At 41.4% G+C, this 26,055-nt stretch overlaps 1 protein-coding gene across 1 annotated transcript in view; it reads left to right on the top strand.

The window, feature by feature from the left end:
* The first annotated feature begins 456 nt into the window (after positions 1-456).
* Positions 457-26,055, top strand: part of CRYL1 (crystallin lambda 1) — a 146,736-nt gene continuing 121,137 nt past the window's right edge. The window contains exons 1-2 of the mRNA XM_028107989.2: positions 457-584; positions 18,770-18,877. Coding sequence (XP_027963790.1) covers positions 544-584; positions 18,770-18,877 — 149 coding nt within the window. The 5' untranslated portion in view covers positions 457-543. The remainder of the gene's footprint in view (positions 585-18,769; positions 18,878-26,055) is intronic.

Raw genomic sequence — 26,055 nt, 5'->3', positions numbered from 1 at the left:
TCGGTATAAAGGCCTGAACGGGGTATGTATTGAAGAGGTGGTAATATTTTCAAAGAGGAAATTCTACTGCAAGTTTCTTTGAGGTCCTTTAGCGATCAAGACTTGTGCCAGCCTGGAGGTGCCCCCTCCTATGTACACTGATTTTAGGGTGTACAGTTGGAAACTAAAATATGAAAAAATGAATTGCCGAAGTCCGAAGGGTTGGGTCTTCGTGCTTTCCATCCAGCGTTTCCCCCGCAGCGGGTCCTCCAGCCGGCCAGCCCCGCCTGCTCCCCTTTGCTCCGGGTCTGCGCCTGGGTGTCCGGGTGGAGGCTCCGCCTGCCACGCACCCAATGGGGACCGAGGCGGTGGGCCCGCCCCGCCGGCCGTCCAGTAGCCTATCCGTCCCGCGTGCCCGCCCCGGGCTCGGGTGCCAAGCCAATCGGCGCGGGTCACGCCCCGCCAGGCGCGGGGATCTGGCGCAGCGCGCGGCGCCCGAGAGTCCTGTCGCGCACAGCTCTTCGCACTTACGGTGCGGCTCCCGGGCCACCTAGGCGTCTGGCCATGGCGTCCCCAGCGACCGGCGAGGTGGTGATCATTGGCAGGTAAACGACCCCGACCCACCGACCCGCCGCGTTCTTGCCACGGCGCTGGAGGAGACCCGGGCTCGCGGTACTCCAGAGTGTGGGGCCCGTGCGTCGCCGCCTTGGCTTGGGAGCCCAGGTCGCTGTCAGTTTCCAGAGGTGGAACCGGCATGGTGGAATGCCACCCTCCCACCTTCGAGGGTTCCGTGCGTCCTTGCACCTCTCTGTGAAAGGGGCCAGGCCTGTAGGAGCGCCCAGTAGCGGCGTGGCTTTGCAGGTTGAAGCACACTATAGAGTGCGGTTTTGTTTCACTTCGTGCTTACCAGCAAGGTGGTGCGCCTGGGTGACTCAGTCGGTTAAGCGTCTGCTTTCGGCTCAGGTCATGATCCCAGGATCCTGGGATCGAGCCCCACATCGGGCTCCCTGCTCAGCGGGAAGCCTGCTTCTTCTCTTCCCACTCCTCCCAGCTCCTGCTCACTCTCGCTATCTCTGTCTCTTTCTCTCTCAAGTAAATAAATAAAATCTAAAAAACAAAACAAAACAAAACACACACAAAAAAAACAACCGACAGTGTAGGCTGCGGTGGAAATGCGGTTTGTGGAATTAGTTGAGTGATGCCAGGCCTTCCGGCAAATACAAATAGACGTGCTAGGCGTTGGGTGAAATGAAGTCTGGCAAAGATTCTGCAGAACTGTATTCTTAACTCTTCCCACTTTATGGACGAGAAAACTGAGGTTAAGCAGTTTGCCCCTGGTCACAGTCAGTAAGTAGCCGAGATGCTACCCCAGTAACGAGGATCCGTTGCGCATCCTGGCCAGGCTGCCTGCAGGGCGTGAGGATGTGTGTGTTCTTGTCCCCAGGGGTGTCTCCGGGCGGCGACAGGTGCTTGGAGGATTCCTGATGCGTGGAGAAAGCGCCGTTTCCAGAGGGGAAACGCTAGAGCTCAGAGTTTGCTAGGCTGTGTCGGTTTCACAGCCTAAATTCCATCTAAATTTTTCTGGTTTGTGCCCCTACCTGGTCTTTTAAAACTTCTGCTATTTTTTATTACAAAAAAAAACCCGAAAAACATTTATGCCTACCTTTGCATTGATAGGCTATCAGCAATCTATAGACATGTTAATGTTTGCTATTTATAGTTAGAAGCACCTTTTGGGGGGTGGCTTTGTGTCTCTGTGCCACTGAGGTGTTGGCCGACCTGCCCTGCCCCCCAGCGACAATTCCAGTGTCAGGATTTTTCCTTTAGAACCTCTTGAAAGAAGGAATCAGGGCGCTTTTGTCAGCTTCCTTTTGGTCACAGAACGGTGCAATTAACTGAGCCTTTGACCTTTACAGGCATGTGGATGTGTGTGGCTGCCTGGTGAAGGAGTATAAAAATATATTTTAAAAGTGTACTTTGTGTTGGGCACAGTGACTCTGCTTGACTTGCATATTAGTTGTCCAGGGTCAAGGGCTAGAGTTATGTGTATCTCACGCCATGTGTTGGAGCGTTATTCTGCTTTCACCTAATGTTAAGTGAAGTTTGGAATTGACTATGCCTGTCTGGCCCTGGTTCTTTCATGAGGAGTACAGTCTTTCAAGAAGGAGCTGGGATTAGTGAGTCAGTTGATTTCTGCTTCCCTTGAGGGAGGTTGATAAGGAATTAGATGAGGGCTGGCAAACTTTAATGACCACAGGAATTGGCACAGGATAGAAAGCCCTTCCTGTCTATCCCCCACCCTCAGCACCTCAGAAAACACGCATCTCTGCCTCTGGAATAGTGCTGCTTTCCTTCCTTTCATTCCTCTCCCTTTCCTCTCTGTTCTCCCCTCTCCCCTTACTCACTTTTCCTCTCCCTTCCTCCCCTTCCTTCCCCCTCCCCTTTCTTTCTATCTCTCTGCTCTCTCTTTTCTGGCCCCATGGGTGATTCCAGGGAACATCCATTTACAAGATGGGGCTGGGGAATGTAAATTAATTCCCTAAAACCTGGTTGATTTTCTGTCTTGGATTTCAACAGACCAAATATATGTATTTCAATTTCAGGGACATTGGGCCATTGTTTTCCCATCTTTTCCTAATAATTACCAGATTCCTTCTTAAAAGTACTTGCTAGAAATACAATCTCTATTTAATTCTTTTCCATTGATTTTTTTTCATAAAGGATACTCTTTTCTTTTTAAGATTTTATTTATTTATTTGAGAGAGAGAGAGAAAACAAGAGCAGGGTGAGCGTCAGGCTCCCTGCTGAGCAAGGAACCCTAAATGGGGATCAGTCCCAGGACCCTGAGATCATGACCCTGAGCCAAAGGCAGCCTTTTAACCTACTGAGCCACCCAGGTGCTCCCATAAAGGACACTCTTCACATGGCCACTTAGCTTTCCTGTGAGCATCCAGGGCAAGTCCCTTCAGAATGGTGGGCTTGACAGAATAGGAGTGGGTTTTTGAAGAATTAAGAAAGAAGAGAAAAGCCTCTTGGATCGACGGCTGTGGGATCATAAAGAAGGGGAAAATATGGTAATGGCAACTTCAAAATAATGGGAGTAAAAGTGGGTTTCCTGAAGGCATTTGAGTGGTGTTGTATTTGAGCGTGATGTTCTCAAGCTTTCATATCTGTTAGCCCTAGAAATCTGCAGGGGAACTTACCTTTATATGATACTGTGTTTCTGAATAACTAAAATATGAATTCTGTATTCACATGCATACTGCATTGTGTTTACCCAAATTTTAGGCCTTGAGCTTGTTTTAAAAGAGGAACCAATCTGGGAGAGAAGGCCAACATTGCCATGTTCCTGGGGCCTCAAGTGCGCTTTTTCTCCTGTGCCTCTCTTTTTTCACTGAGCACACTTCTTTAGGACTGAGCTCAGGGGCCTATCTCCTTTGGGAAAAGTTCTGATTCCAGGGCCTTCCCCTTAGGGTAGAAACTATCATTACTGGCTATGTATCCATCGTGCTTGGTCCTAGTAGACAGATGTTTGAGCTTTTATAACAGAGATTGCCTTTTTTTTTTTTTTTTTTACCTGATATGCAATGTGAAGAGCTTGTTAGGATGTTGGTGCCCCCCCTTTTTTTTAATTGAGGTAAAATTGGTATATAACATTATATAAGTTTCAGGTGCACAACATTATAATTTGGTATTTGTATACACTGCAAAATGATCACCATAAATGTAGTTACCATTCGTCACCATACAACTGAGCCCCTTTCCCAATTTTGCCCACCTGAATCCCCCTCCCCTCTGGTAACCACTAGTCTGTTCTCTGTATCTATGAGTTCAGATTAGTTTAGTTTGTTTTGTTTTTTAGATTCCACTATAAGTGAAATCATATGGTATTTGTCTTTGTCCAGCATGTTTCACTTGGTATAATACCTTCAAGGTCCGTCCATGTTGTCACAAGTAGCAAGATCTTCCTTTTTATGGCTGAGTAGTATTCCATTGTGTGTGTGTGTGTGTGTGTGTGTGTGTGTGTGTGTGTGTGTGTGTGTATACATGTACTATGTCGTCTTTATTGATTTATTCATAGGTGGACACTTAGGTTGTAATGCTTCAGTGAACATAGGGGTGTATCTATCTTTTTAAATTAGTGTTTTTTGTATTCTTTGGGTAAATAACCAAACCTTGAAATAGTTGGATTGTATGATATTTCTATTTTTAATTTTTTGAGTAATCTCCATGCAGTTGTCCAGAGTGGCTGCTTCAATTTATATTCCCACCAACAGTGAAACATGGGTTCCCTTTTCTCCACATCCTTGCCATTTGACAGAGAGAGAGACACAGCAAGACGGGGAACACAGGCAGGGGGAGTGGGAGAGGGAGACCAGGCTTCCCGCTGAGCAGGGAGCCGGACACGGGGCTCGATCCCAGGACCCTGGGATCATGACCTGAGCTGAAGGCAGACACTTAATGACTGAGCCACCCAGGCACCCCAACACTTGATGTTTCTTGAGTTTTTGATTTTAGCCATTCTGACAGGTGTGAGGTGATATCTCATTGTGGTTTTAATTTGCATTTCCCTGATCGTGATACTGAACATCTCATGTGTCTCTTGACTATTTATATGTTTTCTTTGGAAAATGTATATTTAGATCCTCTGCTCATTTTCATTTGAGTGGTTTTTTTATTATTGAGTTTGTAGATCTTTATATATTTTGGATATTAATCCCTTATTGTATATATCATTTGCAAGTAGGTAGGTGTCTTGTCATTTTCTTGATGGTTTCCTTTGCTGTGCAGAATCTTTTTAGTTTGATGTAGTTCCACTTGTTTCTTTTTGCTTTTGTTTCCCTTGCCTTTGGCTTCAGCTCCAAAAAAAGACATCGCTAAGAAAAATGTCAGGGAGCTTACCACCTATGTTTTCTTCTAGGAATTTTATAGTTTCAGGTCTTAAATTCAAGTCTTTAATTCATTTTGAGATAATCTTTGTGTGTGTATGAGATAGTGGTCCATTTTCATTCTTTTGCATGTGGCTATCCATTTTGCCCAATGCTATTGAAAAGACTGCCCTTTCCCAATTGTATATTCTTGCCTCCATTGTCATAAATTTGATTGATCAGATATGTATGGGTTTATTTCTGGACTCTGTTCTGTTGACCTGTGTGTCTGTTTTTTTTTTTTTTTTTTGCCAATACTGTAGTGTTTTGATTACTATAGCTTTGTACCATAGGTTGAAACCAGGGAGCATAATACCTCTGGCTTCGTTCTTCTTTCTCAATATGTTAAAAAAAAAAAAGAAAAGAAAAGAAGAAGAAGATAGTAGGAGGGGAAGATTGAAGGGGGGGAATCGGAGGGGGAGACGAACCATGAGAGACTATGGACTCTGAAAAACAAACTGAGGGTTCTAGAGGGGAGGGGGGCGGGAGGATGGGTTAGCCTGGTGATGGGTATTAAAGAGGGCACATTCTGCATGGAGCACTGGGTGTTATGCGCAAACAATGAATCATGGAACACTACATCAAAAACTAATGATGTAATGTATGGTGATGAACATAACATAAAAAAAAGAGAACCCTTTAGCTTTTTAGAATTGTTTGTTATAGTTCTATGAAAAACGCCATTGGGATTTTGATAGGATTGCCTTGGATCTCTAGATTGTTTTGGGTAGTGGGGACATTTTTACAGTGTTAATTCTTTAAATCCATGAGCGTGGACTATCTTTCCATTCATCTGTGTATTCTTTAACTTCTTTCATCAATGCCTTAAAGTTCTATTAAGGTGTATCAAAGTGTACAGGTCGTTCACCACCTTGGTTAAATTTATTCCTAGGTATTTTATTCTTTTTGTTGCAGTTGTAAATGGGATTTAAAAAAAAAACACCAAACCCTTCTCTTCTGATAGTTATTAGTGTGTAGATGCAACAGATTTCTGTATATTGATTTTGTGTCCTGCAATTTTACTGAATTCATTTATTCTAACACTTTTTTAATGGAATCTTTAGGGTTTCCTAAGTATGGTATCCTGTCATCTGCAAAGAATGAGTTTTACTTCTTTTTTTCCAGTTTGGAGGCCTTTTACTTCTTTTTCTTGCCTAATTGCTTTGGTTAAGACTTCCAATGCTATGCTGAATAAAGGTAGTGAGAGTGAGTAATCATCTTGATCTTATTCAAGATCTTGTTCAATTATTCTGCCTGTTCCTGATCTTAGAGGCAAGTTTTCAGCTTTTCACAGATGAGTATGATGTTAGTTGTGCATTTGTCATAGTTGGTCTTTATCATATCAAGGTATGTATCCTCTATACTTTGTTGAGAGTTTTCATCATAAATGGATGTTGCATTTTGTCAGATCCTTTTTCTGCATCTGTTGAGATGATCATATGATTTTTGTCCTTCATTTTGTTTATGTGGTGTAACACACTGATTGATTTGTGAATATTGAACCATTCTTGCATCCCTGGGATAATCCCACTTGATCATAATGTATGATCCTTTTAATGTATTGTTTAATTTGGTTTGCTAATATTTTGTTGAGGATTTTTGCATCTTTGTTCATCAGGGATATTGGCCTATAATTCTCTCTCTCTCTCTCTCTCTCTCTCTCTCTCTCTCTCTCCCTCTCCCTCCCTCCCTCCCTCCCCCTCTCTCCCCCTTTTCTTCTTTTTTTGTAGTGTCCTTGTCTGGTTTTGGTATCAGGGTAATGCTGGCCTTGTAAAGTGAGTTTGGAAGCATTTCCTCCTCTACAATTTTTTGGAAGAGCTTGAGAAGGATAGGTATTAAATCTTGTTTGAATATTTGGTAGAATTCATCAGTGGACTGTTGGGGTCTAGACTTTGGTTTGTTGGGAGGTTTTTAATGACTGATTCAATCTCCTTTCTAGTAATTAGTTTATTCAGATTTTCTGTTTCTTCATGATTTAGTCTTGGAGGATTGTTTCTAGGAATTTATCCATCTCTTCTAAGTTGTCCAATTTGTTGAAATATAATTGTCTTAGTGGTCTTTTATGATCCTTCATATTTCTGTGGTATCAGTTGTAACTGTTCTTCTTTCATTTCTGATTTTATTTATTTGAGGAACCCCTGTCCCCCATTTTTGGTGAGTTTGGTTTTAAAGTTCGTCAATTTTATCTTTTCAAAGAACAAGCTCTTAGTTTCATTGATCTTTTCTGTCTTTTTAGTCTCTTTTGTTTATTTCTGCTCTGGTCTTTATTTCCTTCTTTCTACTAACTTTGTAGAGTAGTCTGTTCTTTTTCTAGTTCCTTTAGGTATAGAGTTAGATTGTTTAGTTGAGATTTTTCTTGTTTCTTGAGGTAGGTATGTATCACTATAAACTTCCCTCTTAAAACTGCTTTGCTGCGTTCTGTAGATTTTGGACTGTTGTATTTCCCTTTGAATTTGTCTTCATGTATTATTTTCTTATTTCTCCTTTGATTTATTCTTGACCCATTGGTTGTTTGGTAGCATGTTGTGTTATCGTCACATATTTGTGATTTTTCCCATTGTCTTTCTATATTGACTTTTTGGTTTTATACCATTATAGTTGGAAAAGGTGCTTGATATGATTTTAATGTTCTTAAATTGACTGAGACTTGTTTTGTGGACTAACATATGATCTATTCTGAATTATCCATGTGCACTAGAGAAGAATATGTATTCTACTGGTTTTGGTTGGGATATTCTGTACATATCTGTGAGTTCATCTGGTATAAAGTGTTTTGTTTTTTTAAGTAAGCTTCATGCCCAGCCTGGAGCCCAATGTGGGGCTTGAACTCTCGACCCTGAGGTCAGACCTGAGGTGCTTAACTGACTGAGCTAGCCAGGTGCCCCTGGTATAAAGTATTTTTTAAGGCTGATGTTTCCTTATCAATTTTCTTATTTTTAAAATTATTTTTAATTAATTGATTAAAGAACAGCAACATGTTTAGATTTAATTTCTTTTCATGAGAGAGCTACATTTTTTTTGAATATAGTTGACACACAATGTTACATTAGTTTCAGGTGTACAACTTAGTGATTTGACAAGTTTATACATTATGCTATGTTCACCACAAGTAGAGTTACCATCTGTGCCATTACATCATTATTACAATATCACTGACTGTATTCATTATGCTTTGCTTTTTCTTCCTCTGACTTATTCATTCCATAACTGGAAGCCTCTATCTCCCTCTCCCCTTCACCCATTTTACCTCCCTGCCTCCAGGAACCATCAGCTTGTTCTCTGTATGTATAGCTTTTTGTTTATTCATTTTTTAAGATTCCATTTATGAGTGGAATCATATGATATTTGTCTTCCTCAGTCTGACTTATTTCACTTAGCATAATACCCTATAGGTCCATCCATGTTGTCTCAAATGGCACGATCTCATGCATTTTTATGGCTGTGTAATATTCCTCTGTGTGTGTGTGTGTGTGTGTGTGTGTGTGTGTGTGTGCATCACATCATCTTTACACATTTATCTGTTGATGGACACTTAGGTTGCTTCCATGTCTTGGCTATTGTAAATAATGCTGCAATAAACATAGGGGTGCATGTATCTTTATGAGTTAGTGTTTTCCCTGGGTAAATACCCAATAGTGGAATTACTGATTTTTTGTTTGGATAATTCATCCATTGATGTAAGTGGGATGTTAAAGCCTCCTGCTATTATTGTATTATTGCTGTCATTTTCTCCTTTTAGCTCTGTTAATATTTGCTTTATGTATTTAGGTGCTTCTATGTTGGGTGCATAAATATTTACAGATGTTATATCCTCTTATTGGGTTGACCCCTTTATCATTATGTAATGCCCTTCTTTGTCTCTTATTACAATATTTGTTTTAAAGTCTCTTTTGTCTGATAGAAGTATAGCTACCCAGCTTTGGGTTCTTTTTGCATGGAGTGTCTTTTCTTTCCATCCCTTCACTTTTGTTCTGTGTGTGTCCTTACATCTGAAGTGAGTCTGTTGTAGACAGCATGTAGATGGGTCTTATCTTTTTATCTGTTCAGCTACTCTTTTGATTGGAGAACTTAGTTCATTTACATTGAAAGCAATTATTGATAAGTAATCATAATAGCCTGCTTTCAGGCTGAAGCTCCAGAACAAGAAAATAGGCCTTTTCACATGTGCTTCCATCTTCTTTTGCACAGTGCTCTGGGAGTGGTAGCCTGCCAGGGAGTGTCTCTCTGATTGTTTCAGACCCATGGGGCCCAGAAACACAATCCCCTCTGGTCACCAGAGCCAGGGGCATCTCCTGGGTGGGCTTTGTATGCCTGCTGGCAATGGCAGGGCAGGCCAGGGCAGTATCCTATGGAGGTGGGGGCAGGGCATTCCCACCTGAGATAGTAGGCTGGGGGCAGGGTGTTAAAAAATGGTGCTTGCCAAAGCTGGCACCAACGAGGCAGAAGGAGAACACAAAAATGGCACCTGCTAGTGCCTCTGTCTTCAGAGAGAGTCCCAACAAGTTCCTGCCTTTCCTCAGATGCTTTAAAACTAATAGGTGAGTCCCCTTTGCATATGCTAGGTGCCTTTCCAACTATTGCTTTTGTGCTGGGTCCCAGGGTCTGTGGGTCTGTGCACGAGCCCTTTAAGGGTGGATTTTTCGTTCCACATAACCCTATGGTTCTCCTGGAAATAAGCCCATTGGTTTTTGAGGCCAAACACTTGGTGGGGGGGACTTTTTTCTCTAGTATAGTTCTGTGGGGTTGGGGTGCCTGATGTGGGGGCACAAATCCCTTGGTCCTTGGGAACAAGATCTGTGTTATGATGAGGCTGTGGGTCACCATGCCTTGGGTTGGGCTTCTTACGAGACTGTCTCTGCCTCTCCTATCCCACTCCACGTGGCCCTTTTATCTTTTGTTGTGGAGGAGCTGTTCAGCTGGCTTTTGGGTCCTTTTCAAAGGAAATTGTTGTGTAGCTTAGATTTGTTGTGTTCCTGGGAAGAGGAGAGTTCAGGATCCTTGTAAGTTGCCGTCTTGAACCCTGTCTGGTAGAATGTTATTTTATTTCAAGTAATGCATCCCTTAAGCTAGTCTTAATTTTTTAATTCCAGAATTTTACTTTGGGGTGACTTATGTACATTTTTTATAAGAAACTTTCTGAGGCATGAATTTTTTTTGGAGTGCTACCCAGGTGCCCCTTCACCTGCAGTAGTTTTTTGAAGTACTAATTCAGATTTATGAATTTAGAAGCTTTAATGCATATCAGAATTGTTAGAATGGTAGGGACCCATTACATGGTCCCCAGGTATCTAGGGGTTCAGAAAAAGTTAATAGGATGTCAACGGCTCTAAGGGCAGGAAGCTAATTGTATTTGGGCCCAAGGTAAAGTCGTGCTGGGAACCAGAAAGCTGACAGAACTTTCATTCTGGGGCTGTGCAGTCTGACCTTTATACCTGGTTATATTAGTCTGTGCCGTATATTCCCCCTGCCTGTCCTTGCTCACTTTTCCTCTCCTCTGCTTCTTTTTCTTGCACATGGCTGCGAACCCCAGCAGCATCATCTTTCAACTCCAGTGCTCATTACTGACTTATGGTTCCCACATTTTAGGTCCAATTTTCAGGAAAGGAAGTCTGCTGGGCTTGTCTCCTCTGTACAAGCCAGGCTGCAGGTATAGCAGGTGCTGGTAAGCCAGTTGGTGGTCGCTTTGGGTCAGATGTCCGTGTCATGTTGTCACAAATGACTGGGTATGTGTGAGGGAGGAGCGATGCCAGCAGCTTCCCAGCACTTGGCTTTTTGCTCTTGGTCCCTCCTCTAGAGGACTATGGGCAATACAGCCTTTGAAACTATTGGAACAAGAAGAAATCGGCTTTGTCTTTAATGCCTGTTGTATGGAATATAACTAACTTCTCCCCAAATTTTTATAAAAATTCTCAGATACGCAGAAGAGTAGAAATTATGGAAAAAAGAATACCCACATATCCACTTTGCTATTCAATAATTGTTAAAAATTGCTCTGTTTGCTTTATCTGTATATAATTTATTTAATGCTGAATGTTACAGGGTTAGTTTTTACTTTTTTGCTAATATAAATTCTACTGTAAATGAGTGTCTGTGTGTTGCCCATATTAACCTAGCCTAAGATCAATTCTGGAAGTAAAAGTCCCAGGTCAAATGTTAGAAATACTTATTTTGATACAGGCTGTGAGACTGCCTCCAGCTACTTTGCACCTCTTTTATTCCCCACAGTGGTTTGTAAGTGCCTGTTTGCCCATAACTTCACCAACACTAAGCATTGTCCGTTTTTTTAATCTCTGCCTTTTGGATATATATTTTATTTGCTATTATTAGACTAAAGCAGTAGAGTATATTTTCAAGTTAGTTTGTTCACATACTTTATAGAGGTTTCCCCCCTCTTGTGTTTGGTGTATTCATCTTTTATTTCTGGGTTTATAGGCGTTTATGTATATTTAATGTTATAAATATTTCTTTTTGGACATTTGTCTTATGTTGATTTTTTGGTCATTAACAAAGTTACTAAGATCAGTTAATTTATTTGGCAATCAGTATTCAAACATGAGGACCATGGTGGCTTGGATTACTGTAGAAATGTCTTTGGTAGAAAGGTTGAAGGTGCCCGCTGTAGTGTGAATGCCCCCACCCCTGGTGCATTTGTAGATGAAGGACTACAGCTCTCTTGGACGTGAGACTGACTTCTGTATGACCGCAGCGTAGTTGCAGAGTTGGGCGTGGAACTAGGTGTCCTGACACCAAAAAAACAACTAAGATAAATGATTGAATTATGATCCCCGATGATTCTTTAAGTCGTTGCTGCCTGTTAGAAATGTAATGTGAGCCACCAGTGCAAGTCACATATGTAATTATATTTTGTAGTAATTACAATTAAAAGGTGAAATTAGGGTTGCCTGGGTGGCTCAGTAGGTTAAGTGTCTGCCTTCAGCTTAGGTCATGATCCCGGGGTCCTGGGATGGAGTCCAACATCAGGTTCACCGCTCCACAGGGAGTCTGCTTCTCCCTCTGACCTTCCCCCACTCATGCTCTCTCTCTCTTTTCTCAAATAAATAAATAAAATCTTTAAAAAAAGAGGTGAAATTAGTTTCAATATGTTTAAGTGTTATTATTTCAACAAGCAATTGATGTAAAATATTACTTTTGAAAGAATCTACATTCTTTTTTGGGGGGCATAGCCTTTAAAACCCAGTGTGTTTTTTACACTTGCAGTACATCTCACTCCACACTAGGCACTTTTCAAGTGCCAGCTAGTGCTGTGTGGCTATGACGTGGCTGCCCCACTGCACAGTGCAGGCTTAAGCAATAGTGTAACCTTGGTCAATCAAGAAAGCCCATCTGCAGAAAGCTTCCTTCTCCCCCTTCGTTGTGCTTCTCCCTGCAGTGCAGGCTTATTTGAGAGGCACTTACACTCACGTATTTTGAAAAGGCAAGTCAAGTTGTGGGAGGAGGTTTACTTAATGAGATGAATCTATTGTGTTCTCCTCTGTGGAAAGTCTTTTCTGGAAAAGCAGCGACAGTACTGGGGCTTTTATAAAAAGGCCACTTGACGCCTCTCACCCTTCGACCTTGTATGGCCTGTGAGCCTCACCCGGTCCTTTCCTTTTGTGCCCATCCTCTCCGTTTCATTGTGTGCTGGACACAGGATGTGGGGGGCTCTTTCTGATGGAGGGGGCTGCTGCTAAGGCTGCCTTGGAGGCCCCGTAGAGCTCTCACCCAGAGGGAGTCAGCCTGACAGGCTCCCGCGCCTGACCAGCATGTGGTCCATGGATCAAGGAGATGAGTCATTCTGGAGGGGTGTGGTGGTTTCTGAAGCCACAAAGTGGAAAAGAGAAGAAGTCTCTTTCGGAGAAGTATTTTTATGAATTATATCATACATACAGCAGAGTGCAGAAGTCCTACATACACAGTTTGATGATTATCACAGAGTGGACACACACTGTAGACTCCGCTGTGAAAGTATCCATTCTAGAGTTAGGCTGTACGATGGGCTACTTTCATGGTTAAGTCAATCACCATGTATGTCAAATATTATGATACTGGCAGTGGGGAGAAAAACATTTAGAGTCAATGACTGGCCATTTGGGATGACCTGCATGTTACTGGCCTTTCTTTTAACTTACTGGCTTGCAGCTCTGGAGTGTGTGTGGGGAGGGTAGTGGGTGTTTGAGGAAGAGAAGTCTTCAGGCAGGGGCTATCTCTTTCAAACTCTGGCTTGTGGTCTGTAGGGTTTTTTTCCCTCAGAGTCTAGAACAGCTTTGTCAATAGAACTTTCTGCAAAGAGCGAAATGTTCTATATATGTCCTTGCTATGCCCTTCCTGTCCAAGTTGGTGGCCACTATCACATGTGGCTATTGAATACTTGAGACATGTCTAGTACTATTGATGATTTTTTAAATCTTTTTTTTTTAAAAGATTTTATTTATTTATTTGACAGAGAGAGAGACACAGCGAGAGCAGGAACGCAAGCAGGGGGAGTGGGAGAGGGAGAAGCAGTCTTCCCGCTGAGCAGGGAGCCTGATGCGGGGCTTGATCCCAGGACCCTGGGATCATGACCTGAGCCAAAGGCAGACAATTAACGACTGAGCCACCCAGGTGCCCCAACTATTGATGATTTTTAAAATTTATTAATTTTAATTTAAATAGCAGCATGTGGCTAGAGTCTACCATATTGGACAGTGCAGGTCTAGAGCATTGAGAGTTTATTAAAAAATTTATATATGTAAATTTTACATTAATTGTAAAATATTTTAAAAAGATTTTATTTATTTATTTTGACAGAGAGAGAGAGACAGCAAGAGAGGGAACACAAGCAGGGGGAGTGGGAGAGGGAGAAGCAGGCTTCCGCAGAGCGGGGAGCCAGATGTGGGACTCAATCCCAGGACCCTGGGATCGTGACCTGAGCTGAAGGCAGACGCTTAACGACTGCGCCACCCAGGCACCCCACTTGTAAAATATTTTAATATTGCAGAAGAATATGGAGTAAAACATTTTGTATAATCCTGTTCCCTCTCCTGAAATTGAGTAGAAATATTTTAGTTGTTTTCACTCCATTTTTCCAACAAATGGCTTCACATAAGATACCTTGTAGACAAGGTAGTAGCCCCTCTCAATAACCCCTTGTATGTATTAGAGGCTTAGCTCAAGTGAGCATTGTGTGAGGGCTTTGAAGCTTGGATAACACTTCTGTGGCATTAATAGGATTTTCAGGTCAATAGGAGGGAGGCATGCCAAGCTCTTCCCTTCAGTTGCTTGGGCCCAAGCCTGACGGAAGGTGGGGGGGCATTGTAACTGTGTGGAGTGTTCTGTACTCAGAGCCTGAATGATAGATTAGCTGAATTAGGAAAGGTAGGGGGAGGAGAGACGGAGTGGGGATAATACTTCTTGGAGCCCATCCTTTGACTGCTATTCTAGCCACCCCCCTTCCCCAAAGTAGCACGTAGTTACTACAATGAAATGACACCACATCTGAGACAAGCTTGTCCTGCTGAATGTTCTGTCTACTTGCAAGCTAATAATTTAGCTTGTTAATACTTCCTCTGGCAGAGAACATGAGACTCATGGGTCAGAGACAGAGAATTTTCTTAATCATAACAGGGCAGGCAGCATGAGCATCCTATTAGTATTTATTCCTTTTGCCCTGAGTCCCATGGGGGAGATGTGGAGGTTCCAGGTGGATACCTGCAGATTCAGTGTGTTCTAGGACAGGAACATTGAGCTTGGGGAAACAACTATTTTTATAGTAAGAGGTAAGCAAGCTTGCTCTTTATCCTCAAGGGATGTATTTCTGCAAAATAACTCTGACAAATGGTCTGGCTGAAGAACAGCCAGCAAGACATGTGAGTGCTCATGGAAAAGTGCCTCGTACCACTCAATGCCTGGCTTTGTCCACACACCCCTTTCGGCCCCTCTGAAATGGGGAATATGTTGCTGCTGATATCTGGATCACATTTTGAGAAGCTTCCAATTTAGAGGAACCCTAGAGAATGTTGATTTCTCTTTGCATTGTATGAAGAGTACCAAGGGCAATTTGTGTCTCAGATGCAATTCACTTTTAATATTCCAAATGGCATTGGAAAAATCTCAAGATTGAGAGAAAAGTGGAGCATAGTCTAATCACCTACCCAATTTTTGATGGCAAGTGATTACCTACCTCTGTTCCGATACCTCCAATTCCAGGGATTTTCCACCTGCTTGATTACTGGGGCTGCCTTTTCCTGAGTAACATCAAGCCTCAGGACGACCCAAGCAGTGGAAGTAGGTGCAGGAGCCTCAGGCCAAAGTGCTGTGTTGTCTGCGGGGAATCATGCTTTACAGCATGTAAACATGGTTATTTCTCCCAGCCTCATAAGTATCCCCTCTTGACCTCGTTTCTCCTTTGAGTAACTGCCACATTTTTCTTCAGACCTCAATAAAATTGTCTATATTCTGTCTCTTCTTCCTTTCTTCCCATTCATACACTTTATATTATGGAAAAGTTTCAAATCATATTAAAGTTGTGAGAATAGTGTGTGGTTTAGTAGTGTTAAGTACATTTACATTGTGCAACCAATCTCCAGAACTTTTTCTCTTGCAAAACTGAAACTCTGTCCCCATTAAATAACACGTCCCCAGTGCTCCCTTCCCCCAACCCCTGGTAACCACCATTCTATTCTCTGTCTCTATGGATTTGACTACTCTAAGTACCTCATACAAGTGGAATCATACAGTATTTGTCTTTTGGTAACTGAGTTAATTTTATTTTGCATTATGTCTTCCACCTTGATCCATGTTGTAGCATGTGTCCAGAACTTCCTTCCTTTTAAGTCTGAATAATTTAGCGGTCATTTTTAAAATCATAAGATGATGAACACAGATAGCTGTTCTTTGCATCCAGAGTTGGATTACTCAGCAGGTTCGGTAAGTTCTCACTGGCCCCGCCACTAGTTCTGCCCTTGTGGAGCATCATCAAATATATCTGTTAGCCTATGGGTCCCCTAAGGGGAAACTGTGGTATACCCTTTTGAATGGGTGAGCTTGGAATGTAATGAAACAGCGCTGGAATTTGGAATTGGAGACAAGTTTAAGTGGATTTTTTTGCCTATTAGCTCTCTGAGCTACCTACCTGTACATCACCTCCTCTGAAGAAATCCCTTGATTTCCTCTCACCTCTAGCTGAACACTCATGTAGCAGGCAAGCACCTTTGGGGAAAGAATTCTAATCGTGCTTCAAGGTAACCACCTACATTCCACCAAATGTGATAATCATTTCCTCTTTGCCCTTCCGCTCAACCAAATTTAATAGCTTACTAAGTATTATTGCTTTACATTTGTGTGGCAGGAGTTGGTTTTCAAAACATTTTCATATACGTTCATTTTTTTTTTAAAGATTTTTATTTATTTATTTGAGACAGAGAGAATGAGAGAGAGAGAGAGAGCGCACATGAGAGGGGGGAGGGTCAGAGGGAGAAGCAGACTCCCTGCCGAGCAGGGAGCCCGATGTGGGACTCGATCCAGGGACTCCAGGATCATGACCTGAGCCGAAGGCAGTCGCTTAACCAACTGAGCCACCCAGGCGCCCTACGTTCATTTTTTAATCACAGATTTGTTGAGATTCATCTAGCACACAGTTCACCCTTCTGGTATATTCACAGGGTTGTACAACTGTTACTATAGTCAATTTTAGAGTATTATTGTCATCCCAAAAGAAACCCTGCCCCCATCAGCTGTCACTCCTGTTCCTTCCTCTCCAGCCATGGGCAACCACAGATCCACTTTCTGTCTCTAGAGATTTGCCAGTTCCTAGAAGTGGAATCATGCAATATGTAGACCTTACTGATTGACTTCTTTTGCTGAGAATTTTTTTAAGGTTCCATGTAGCACATATCAGTACTTTATTCCTTTTTGTTCCTGAATAACTTTTTATGGGTATACCACATTTTATTTACCTATTCATTAGCTATTGGACTTTTGGGTCATTTCCATTTAGCTGTTATGAATAAGGCTCATATAAACATATATGTACAAAGTGGTGTTTTTCGGGGACATATGTTTCATTTCTGTTGGGTACATACCTAGGAGTGGAATTGCTGTTATAAACATTCATTTTTTAAAAAAATAGGCTTTTTTTTTTAGATTTACAGAAAAATTGTGAGGATAGTACAGAAAGTTCCTATATACTCCCTCATCCAGTTTTCCCTATTATTAATATCTTAGTGTGGTACATTTCTTACAATTAATGAGCTAATATTGATATATTATTATTTAGTAATCCGTACTTTATTCAGATTTCCTTAGTTTTTACCTAATGTTCAGGATCCCATCCAGGATACCAAATTACATTTACTTGTCATTTCTCTTTTGGCTCCTCTCAACTGTGAGTTTCTTAGATATTCTTTGTTTTTAGTCACCTTGACAGTGAAGAGGAGTGGTGGTCAGATAGTTTGGAGACTGTTCTGTGTTGGGATTTGTGTGATGTTTTTCTCATTATTAGAAGGGTGATGGGTATTTGGGAGGAAGACTACAGAGATGAAGTGCCCTTCTCATCATGTTGTATCCAGGGTGCATCCTATAACATTATTTATCACTGTTGTTGACCTTGATCACTTATCTGAGGTAGTGTTTGCCAGTTTTCTCCACTGTAAAGTCACTCTAAATTTTCCCTTTTCATTACTGTACTCTTTGGAAGGAAGGCATTCTGTACAGCCCATGCTTCAGTAGTGGGGAGTTATGTTACAACTCTCTGAGGGCAGAGTGTCTACATAAATTATTGTGCAATTCTTCTGCAAGGGAGATTTGGCTTCTCCTCCCATTTATTTATTCAAACATTTATTGATATCAGTGTGGACTCATGGATACGTAGTTTATACTTTGGGTTATAATCCCGTGTTACTTTACTTTTTTGCTCAACTTACTCCAGCATTGTCCTCTAGAGCTTTCATTTGGCTCCTGCGTTCCTTTGACATGTTCTGTCAAGATAGGCTTTTACAATTATTTTTAAATTTTAATTTTTTGTGAGCACTGTGTACATTCTGGCTCTCCCAATTACTCTGGGCTCATGTTGTGTATTTCCTGGCTTAGTCCTAGAATCAGCCATTTCTTCAAGGAGCCTTGGTTCCTTTTATTGGAGAATGATATTAGAAACCAAGTTTTGGGCTCTAGACGTCCTCCTTAACATTCATTTTTAGCCTTTTGAACAACTCTGTGTAAGTTCTTCATGTCTTTTTTATCTTTTCCTTTTCTGGTAACACACTGAAACAGTGTGGGCAGAGGTACCACTAGTTGGGATCTGAGGGTCGGGCTGTTTGGGTTCATCTCATAGCTCCAGCACGTACAGCCTGCATAGTCTTAACCCCTCTGTGCCTCAGTTTTCCCATATATAAAATGGGAAATAATAATAGCACCTACTTTGTGGGGTTGTTGTAAAGATTAACGGAGGAAAGCCACGTACGATGTTAAATCTTGCCTGGCATCCAAGATCTGCTCAAAAGCTGCTGGTGGTAGCAGCAATTATTTATTTCAGGAGGATGGGGAAAATACTCTCTCTTTTCTTCACATTAAGTAACTTGCCTGAAACAGTGGTCACATGGGGGTTCACAGAGGGGCCTTTTGCCTCCACCACACCCTCCCACCTCTCTCCTGTAAGTTTTTGCTTCAGTGTGTGAACTAATGTTAACCACCTGACACCCAGCAGTGTACCGGGCAGAAGGTTACTGCTGACCCTGGAGCTGAGGCTTCAGGAGCTCCTATATAGAAAGAGATAACATTTTAAATAAATACAGCTAGACAGGTCTATAATTTTAAGATACTGAGTATTTTTAAATAGGATGCTGTATAATTTTAAAAATTTCATTCTGGGTTATTTTCTTTCCCTTTAGCGGACTCATTGGGCAAAGCTGGGCTATGTTGTTTGCCAGTGGAGGCTTCAAGGTGAAACTCTATGATATTGAGCCACAGCAGGTAACAAATGCCTTGGAAAAGATCAGGTAAGTTGGCTGGCACCTTCCAGGGGGAATTGAAACAGCTCTTGCTGCGCTCAGTGGGTCTTATTTATCATATTCTCAAGGCTGTAAATATCTGTGATTTTACTCTTCCATTTGATGGCTGTTACAGTGCCTTTGAGCTGGAAAGACCAGGCCCACGGTGGCTGAGCCATAACCAATTCGGACTGAAGAAGGGGCTCAGATTATGAGAGGGCCGTTAGGATTGTAAAGATGTGTGATGGGAGTGGAGGAGCTAAACATTCCTCTTAGGCTTCCAGCCTGAGTGAGTAAGCTTCTCTCCCGTGTCACACAAGCCTGGAGCTCTGGGTTTCCCTGTGTTCCCTCTGGGCAGATGACTCTGCGCTCAGCATGTGGTAGCCAGAGCTGCATGGGCATTACATTTTAGGAACGGGGGTCCTGAGGTTTGTTTTGACCTATTGATCTAATGTTGTCAGGACTCATATGAATTGTGATAACTGTAATAGTTAAAGGTGTCAGAGTTGATGAACTTACATACGCTGAGTGCTAAGCATGAGGAGGGCTGAGTTTTGGGAATAATCACAGAAGAAATATAGGAACCATAGGAAAGAGGCCAAGAATGAGGGAGGTCGAAGATAGAAGCACCAAACTAATGTAATGTGCTGGAAGGTAAAAGGGCCCTAATTCATAACACATTCACCTAAGAGGACTATTGCTGAACACAATTTGGATCATCTCACACATGGTATTGTTGAGATAGTTATTCTTCTTGGGGGATATCCGTGAACATGTAACTTGAATTTACATTTTGTGTAACAAAAATATTGTTTACTTTTTTAAATTATTGTTAACTTTTTGAAGAATAATATGTATGGTGTGACATCAGGCTATAGACACTGAGAAATTATATATCTTAGTTCAGTTTTGTTGTGCAACAGATTAAGAACCCAAAACCTGGAGAAGTCAAGTTACTTCTTACATATAGTAACATATAGTCAATGCCAAGATGAAACGTCAATCTGCAAAGCAAACAAACGGGGGTGCCTGCCTGGCTCAGTTGGTGGAGCATGTGACTCTTGATCTCTGGGTTGTAAATTCAAGTCCCACGTTGGTGTAGGGATTACTTAAAAATAAAATCTTTAAAAATTAAAAAAACCTCAAAACCAAAAACAATGAAAGAACCACTCTAAAGCTAAACACATATACTCCTAACACTTTGTTCTGTACTCTTTAGAAGGAAGAGGAATTAGCATAAATACCTGCTATGTTCCAGGCACGTGCTATCCACTAGGGATACATAGATGAGTAAGAGAGACACAGTCCTACCCACCATGGAACTTATAGTCTAGTAATCTTACCATATAAATTCTCAGAGTAAGCCCCATGAGGCAGATATTATTGCCATTATTTTATGAGAAAGCCTAGGTCTATGAATGGTCAGTAACCTGCTCAAAGACACAGTAAGGTACAAGATACAAGCTGTGGTTCATCTGACATGGTAAGGGTGTGTCTGAGTTCCTTTAGCACCCATCTATACTATTTGTTTTATAGAGATTCTACAAACATTACTTTTAATATAATATTTAATATATACAAAATAGATCATTTATGCTAGTTTATGAAGAATATAATAAAATGAGCATTCATGAAACTACTATCCATCTTGAGATCTAGAATATTGTCAATACCCTGTGTACACCTTTTGAAACTAATCCGCTATCTTCTCACCAGAAGTATCTATACTGTTACCTTGCCTTAAAAAAGTTTTATCATTGATATGAGTCTCTAAATGATATATGGTTTAGTTTTGCTTATTTTTGTGCTTTATAAAAGAATTTTTTGAGATTCATCCATGTTATTGCTTATAGCTGTAGTACATCTATGTTTATTGCTTATTGCTATATAATTTTCTAGTGTGTGACTTTGCTATTATTTACTTATGTTTTATCCTTCTGATGAACATTAAGCTATTTCCAGTTGTGGGCTATTGTAAACAATGTTGCCATTTGTATCCTTCCATATGTCTCCTGGTGCAGAAGTGCAAGATTACCTAAGAATGAGATTGCTGGGTCTAGTTTTCTTTCTGGGATTCTGATTATATGTCTATTGAACCAACACATTCTAGCCTTCACATCTTTTAAACTCTCTTATATTTTCTGTCTCCCTGTCTTGTTGGAATATATTTTGGATACATTCTTTAGATTTTTCTTCCAGTTCACTAATTCTAGTTTTAGCTATGTCTAATCTGTTATTTAAGCCATCCATTGAATTTATTTCCATAATTAAATTTTGACTTTAATAGTTCTATCTGCTTCTTTACCAAATATACTTGTTCATTTTTAATAGCTTCTCACTGTTTGCTCATTCTTTGTGGTTACATTTTTTAAATCTTTGAGCACTTAATACGTAATTATTTTGTATCATGTATCTAATAATTCCAGTACTTGAGGTTGTCTTAGCTCCGGTTCCTCAGAATCAGATCCTGAGATAAGGATTCCCAGGCCAGCGATTTATTAAAGAAGTGCTCCCAGGAGAAACCAGTGAGGGATTGGTGGGGACAGGAAAAGGAAGACAAAGAGGCCAACTATAAGGATATGATTTCAGAAGTCCCAGGATCAACAAGATTCCATGGAGTCCCGGAGCATAAAATGCTGTGTGAAGTTTGTCACCCCTTAAGGCAAGAGAGCTGACCTTCCATATTTCTGCATCAGTCACTGACTAGGGGCATTCCTAGGAGCTTGGGTGGATGTGAACTCCCAGGGGCTTCTGTGTCTCTGCTCTGGGTCCTGGGGTGGAACTCTGAGGGTGGGGGCAGGTGGAAGCCATTAGCAGCAGCAAAGTTTCAAAAGTTGGGGGTGGGCACCCAGTGCTGGTAAAAGGGATTCAGAGAGATCTGGGTGGAGCACCAAAGGCCAGACTGCCAAACCGTCTTCCAAAGTGGCTGGACTGCTTGGCACTCCCATCGACAGTGAGTCAGAGTTCCCGCAGCGTTTGGTGTTGTCAGTGTTCTGGATTTGGGCCCTTCTAACAGGTATGTGGTGGTAGCTCATTGTTGTTTTAATTTGCATGTCCCTGATGTGTGGAGCATATTTTCATATGCTTATTTGCTATTTGTAGATCTTTGAGTTCTTTTTGTTTTTTCTTCTTTTGGTTAAAGGGAGAACCTTGAAATTTTTCCTTACTTGCTCTACTTGCTGTGACTCTCTCCTGCATAAAAATTATTCTTATGTGGGATCCTGTGGTTTATAAACAGCCCCTCAGACATTTTGGCCCACAATAGTATTGGAAGTGGAAGTCTTCAAAAGTCTTTAAAAATAAATTTTAAGCCTTAGTAAAAATAACTTAAAAGCCTTATGTTCTACTGTTGTAATGCAGAAAAAAATACACCTCTGGAGAGAATGAGCATAAAAAAAGGAACCAACTGAGAGGTAAAAGGATTTCTTCAAATTGAGTTAGAGTGTTTTATTTATTTATTTATTTTTAAGATTTTATTTATTTATTTGACAGAGACACAGTGAGAGAGGGAACACAAGCAGGGGGAGTGGGGGAGGGAGAAGCAGGCTTCCTGCAGAGCAGGGAGCCCCATGCGGGGCTCAATCCCAGGACCCTGGGATCATGACCCGAGCCAAAGGCAGAGGCTTAACGACTGAGCCACCCAGGCACCCCTTGAGTTAGAGTGTTCTAAAAGGGCATCAAGAAAAGGAACACAGTAGCACAAAGAACTCAATATTTGGTTTAATGGAAGTGATGTAGGGAGCAATGGGAAGTGATCTACTGATAATGAAAAATTCATAAAGGGGGATACTGTTGTAAAGAAATATACAGAATTTGGGGTGCCTGGGTGGCTCAGTCATTAAGCGTCTGCCTTTGGCTCAGGTCATGATCCCGGAGTCCTGGGATCGAGCCCCACATCGGGCTCCTTGCTTGGCGGGAAGCCTGCTTCTCCCTCTCCCACTCCCCCTGCGTGTGTTCCCTCTCTTGCTGTGTCTCTCTCTGTCAAATAAATAAATAATATCTTTAAAAAATTTTTTTACAGAATTTATAGTTTTCCTAAGTAAGTAAAATTATGTCTACTTCGTTAAATTTCTCTCTTATTACCATAGTAAGTGGTTTTTCTGCATAAGAACATAACAAGCTCCAGTTTGGAAATGGTAGTTGGTAACAATGCTAGGCTTCATATACTTGTGTGGCTATATTGACCTTTTAGCAGGCTTGGACTTTTATACGGTTTTCTGTTGATGATGTAGGAAAGAACATTAGGGTTCGAAGCCAATGGCCAAGAAAGAATTCTTGAGACATCTTTGGTGCAAAAAGTTGATTTTATTAAAGCACAAGGGCAGGACCCATAGGCAGGAGGAGCTGCTCTGGGGTCATGAGGAGCAGCCCATTATATATTTCCAAGTTGGGAGGGGGTTAGGGTTAGGGTAAGTCTCTAAGGAATTTTGGAAGCAAGATTTCCAGAACCTTGAGGGGGCTAGCTTTTGTTGGGAAAAGGTCATTTATGACTGTCTAATAAAACGTGAGTCATGAGACCCTTCAGATGTATATTGGTGGATCATATGCTTGGGTGATGATTGCCAACATGTATCTTGGGGGGTTTAGATATAAAGGAAGTTTCCGAAGGAATTTTTATATGTTAAAGTAGACTCATAGGGTCCTGGGGTTGGGCTAAGATTGCCTTTTGCCCTTAGCAAAGTATCAACATTGAAGCAGTTGAGTCCCTAGAGGAATGTCACTCTGTTTCAAGGACTTGTCAATGGGCTGTAGATAGTAAGGAAATTTAATCATTTTTTTAAAAAAAGATTTTATTTATTTATTTGACAGAGAGAGACACCCAAGAGAGGGAACACAAGCAGGGGGAGTGGGAGAGGGAGAAGCAGGCTTCCCGCGGAGCAGGGACCCCAATGTGGCGCTTGATCCCAGGACACTGGGATCATGACCTGAGCTGAAGGCAGACACTTAATGACTGAGCCACCCAGGTGCCCCGAAATTTAATCATTTTTCTTCTGCCTTTGTTTCTCACAACATTGACAGTATTTGTGGTTGGTGGATTTGGAGCCTAGACATGTCAGTCAGCTCAGTAACTGATCTGGTGTCGGAGGAGAGCACTGCCTTTGATCAAGTCAGGTGTGAAGCCAGCTGCACCCGCACTCCAGGCACTGCCCAACTCTCTGTAATGGCCAAATAGGAAATATTTTAAGCTTTTCAGGTCATATGGCCTCTGTAGCAGCTACTCCTTGCAGAGTGAAGCAGCCACAGACGATATGTGAACGAACGGGCCCAGCTGTGTTCCAGTGAAATTTCATGAATTCACACCGAACTTTGGAGTTTATATAATTTTCGCATGTCACAAAGTATTATTATTCTTCGGGTTTTTTCCCAACCACTTAAAAATGTAAAAGCCATTTCATCTCACAGGCCATATGAAAACAAGTGGTGGGGCAGCTTTGACCAGTGGGTAGTTTGCTGACCTCTACTCTCCAGACTTCCCACTTCTGTTACCATTTCATATTTTATTTTGTCAAGCGAATTCCACTCAGAACCAAGAGAAAAGTCTAAGATGCCTTCCTAATTGAAAAGTTCTTTGTTCTATTTCTTTGGGTATTTGTATTTTAGGCCTTATTTTTTAGGTGTATCATTTTAGTGTATCACTTTTAAAGCCCTTTCAGGCATGAGGGAGTATATGTGAAAACTATGAGTAGGGTTTTTAATTTTTAAATTAAAAAAATTAAAAACTTTTTGTTGTTGTTGTTGGGGCACCTGGGTGGCTCAGTCAGTTGAACGTCCAACCCTTGGTTTCGACGCAGGTCATGATCTCAGGGTCGTGAGGTTGAACCCTGCTTCGGGCTCTGTGCTCAGTGGGGAGACTGCTTGGGATTCTCTCTCTCCCTCTGCTCCTCCGCCCTGCTCGTGCTGTCTCTCTTTCTCTCTCTAAAATTAATAAACCTTAAAAAAATATATTTGTTTGTTTAAGGCCAGAAAAAAGGCTTTCCTGTTATCCTACTGCTTTGCTTAATTAAGAGCTAATATTTCTTAATATAATTGGTGCCTGATTAGGTTGAACTTTTAGATGTCAGTCTGTAAGAGTTTTGAACCAAAAAAACCAAAATAATTTATTGCCATTAACAGCTTTATCAAAGAAAAGCAAATCTACTGAATTCTTACGTATCCAAGCCTTAAGAAGAATACACACAGATCTTTTCTCAATAGCAGAAGCTTTATTTTTGTAATTCATCTACACATACGCTGAGTTAACTTAAATATGCAGAACTGGTTATACTTCTTTGGCAAGAAGTAGAGATCTTAGGGTATCTTGTGACTGACTACCTCTTTCTTCTCGAATTATTGCTAGCAAACAGCAGCAGGAAAATCAGGTTGAGTTGTGTCATGTTGCCCTCCCAGGGAGGACTACACTTTTGGTCTTGTCATTTAAGTAAAGCCACCTGCTTCCCTTTCTTAAATCACAAGATTTTCAGATATTCCATTCCTGTACACAGAGACCAAGTGAAGAGGATTGAGTCCAAACCTTATCTTTGTAAATACCTTGGTCATTAAGAAGAGTTTTGAGTTTCAAAATTTTTTTCAGTTAGGAAAGAATTATTGCTGCTTCTTTCAGTAAGCAAACTGTATCACCCTGCAGATCAACAGTGACTGTTAGCTCAGGTCAACAACATTGGGTTATTGGCTATAGTCCTTAGATGTCCAGGAACCAAAACTACAAAGTCCCTGATCATGTATTAGGCATAAGGTATAAGGAGAATCAACTTTATCTTTTTTGTCAAGAAGTATAAACAATGTATCTTCTTCATTGGGTTGAATTGACTGATGGGTCAAAATAGTCTGTGCCCAACAGGCAGCCTTTTAGGACACTAGTTTGTGGTCTTCATTCATCATACTGGGTTGTGAGCTCCATGAGGACAGAGACTCTGCGTTACACTCTCAGTACCTCTCATTATTGAAATGTTATGGGATCTCTGTGATAGCCATTATGGCCACCGAAAGAAGCAGCATGCACACCTCTTGTCTCCAGAAATAGGCACTAGCTCAGTAATTTGTTTAGCTGAGTCATGGGAAGCTTGTCTAGAGTCTCAAAGAGTAATTCTTCTCGCCGTATTTTTCATAGACTTTCCCAGCCATCTGTCCCACCCTTGCAGTTTGGCTCACTTCCCAAATTCAGATCCTCTGAACATTTTATAGTAGAA

Source organism: Eumetopias jubatus, unplaced genomic scaffold (assembly GCF_037043125.1).
Source record: "Eumetopias jubatus isolate StellerSeaLion01/CBP00866 unplaced genomic scaffold, mEumJub1_p1.0 scaffold_3, whole genome shotgun sequence".
Lineage (NCBI taxonomy): Eukaryota > Metazoa > Chordata > Mammalia > Carnivora > Otariidae > Eumetopias > Eumetopias jubatus.
This window is presented reverse-complemented; position numbering and strand designations above follow the sequence as displayed.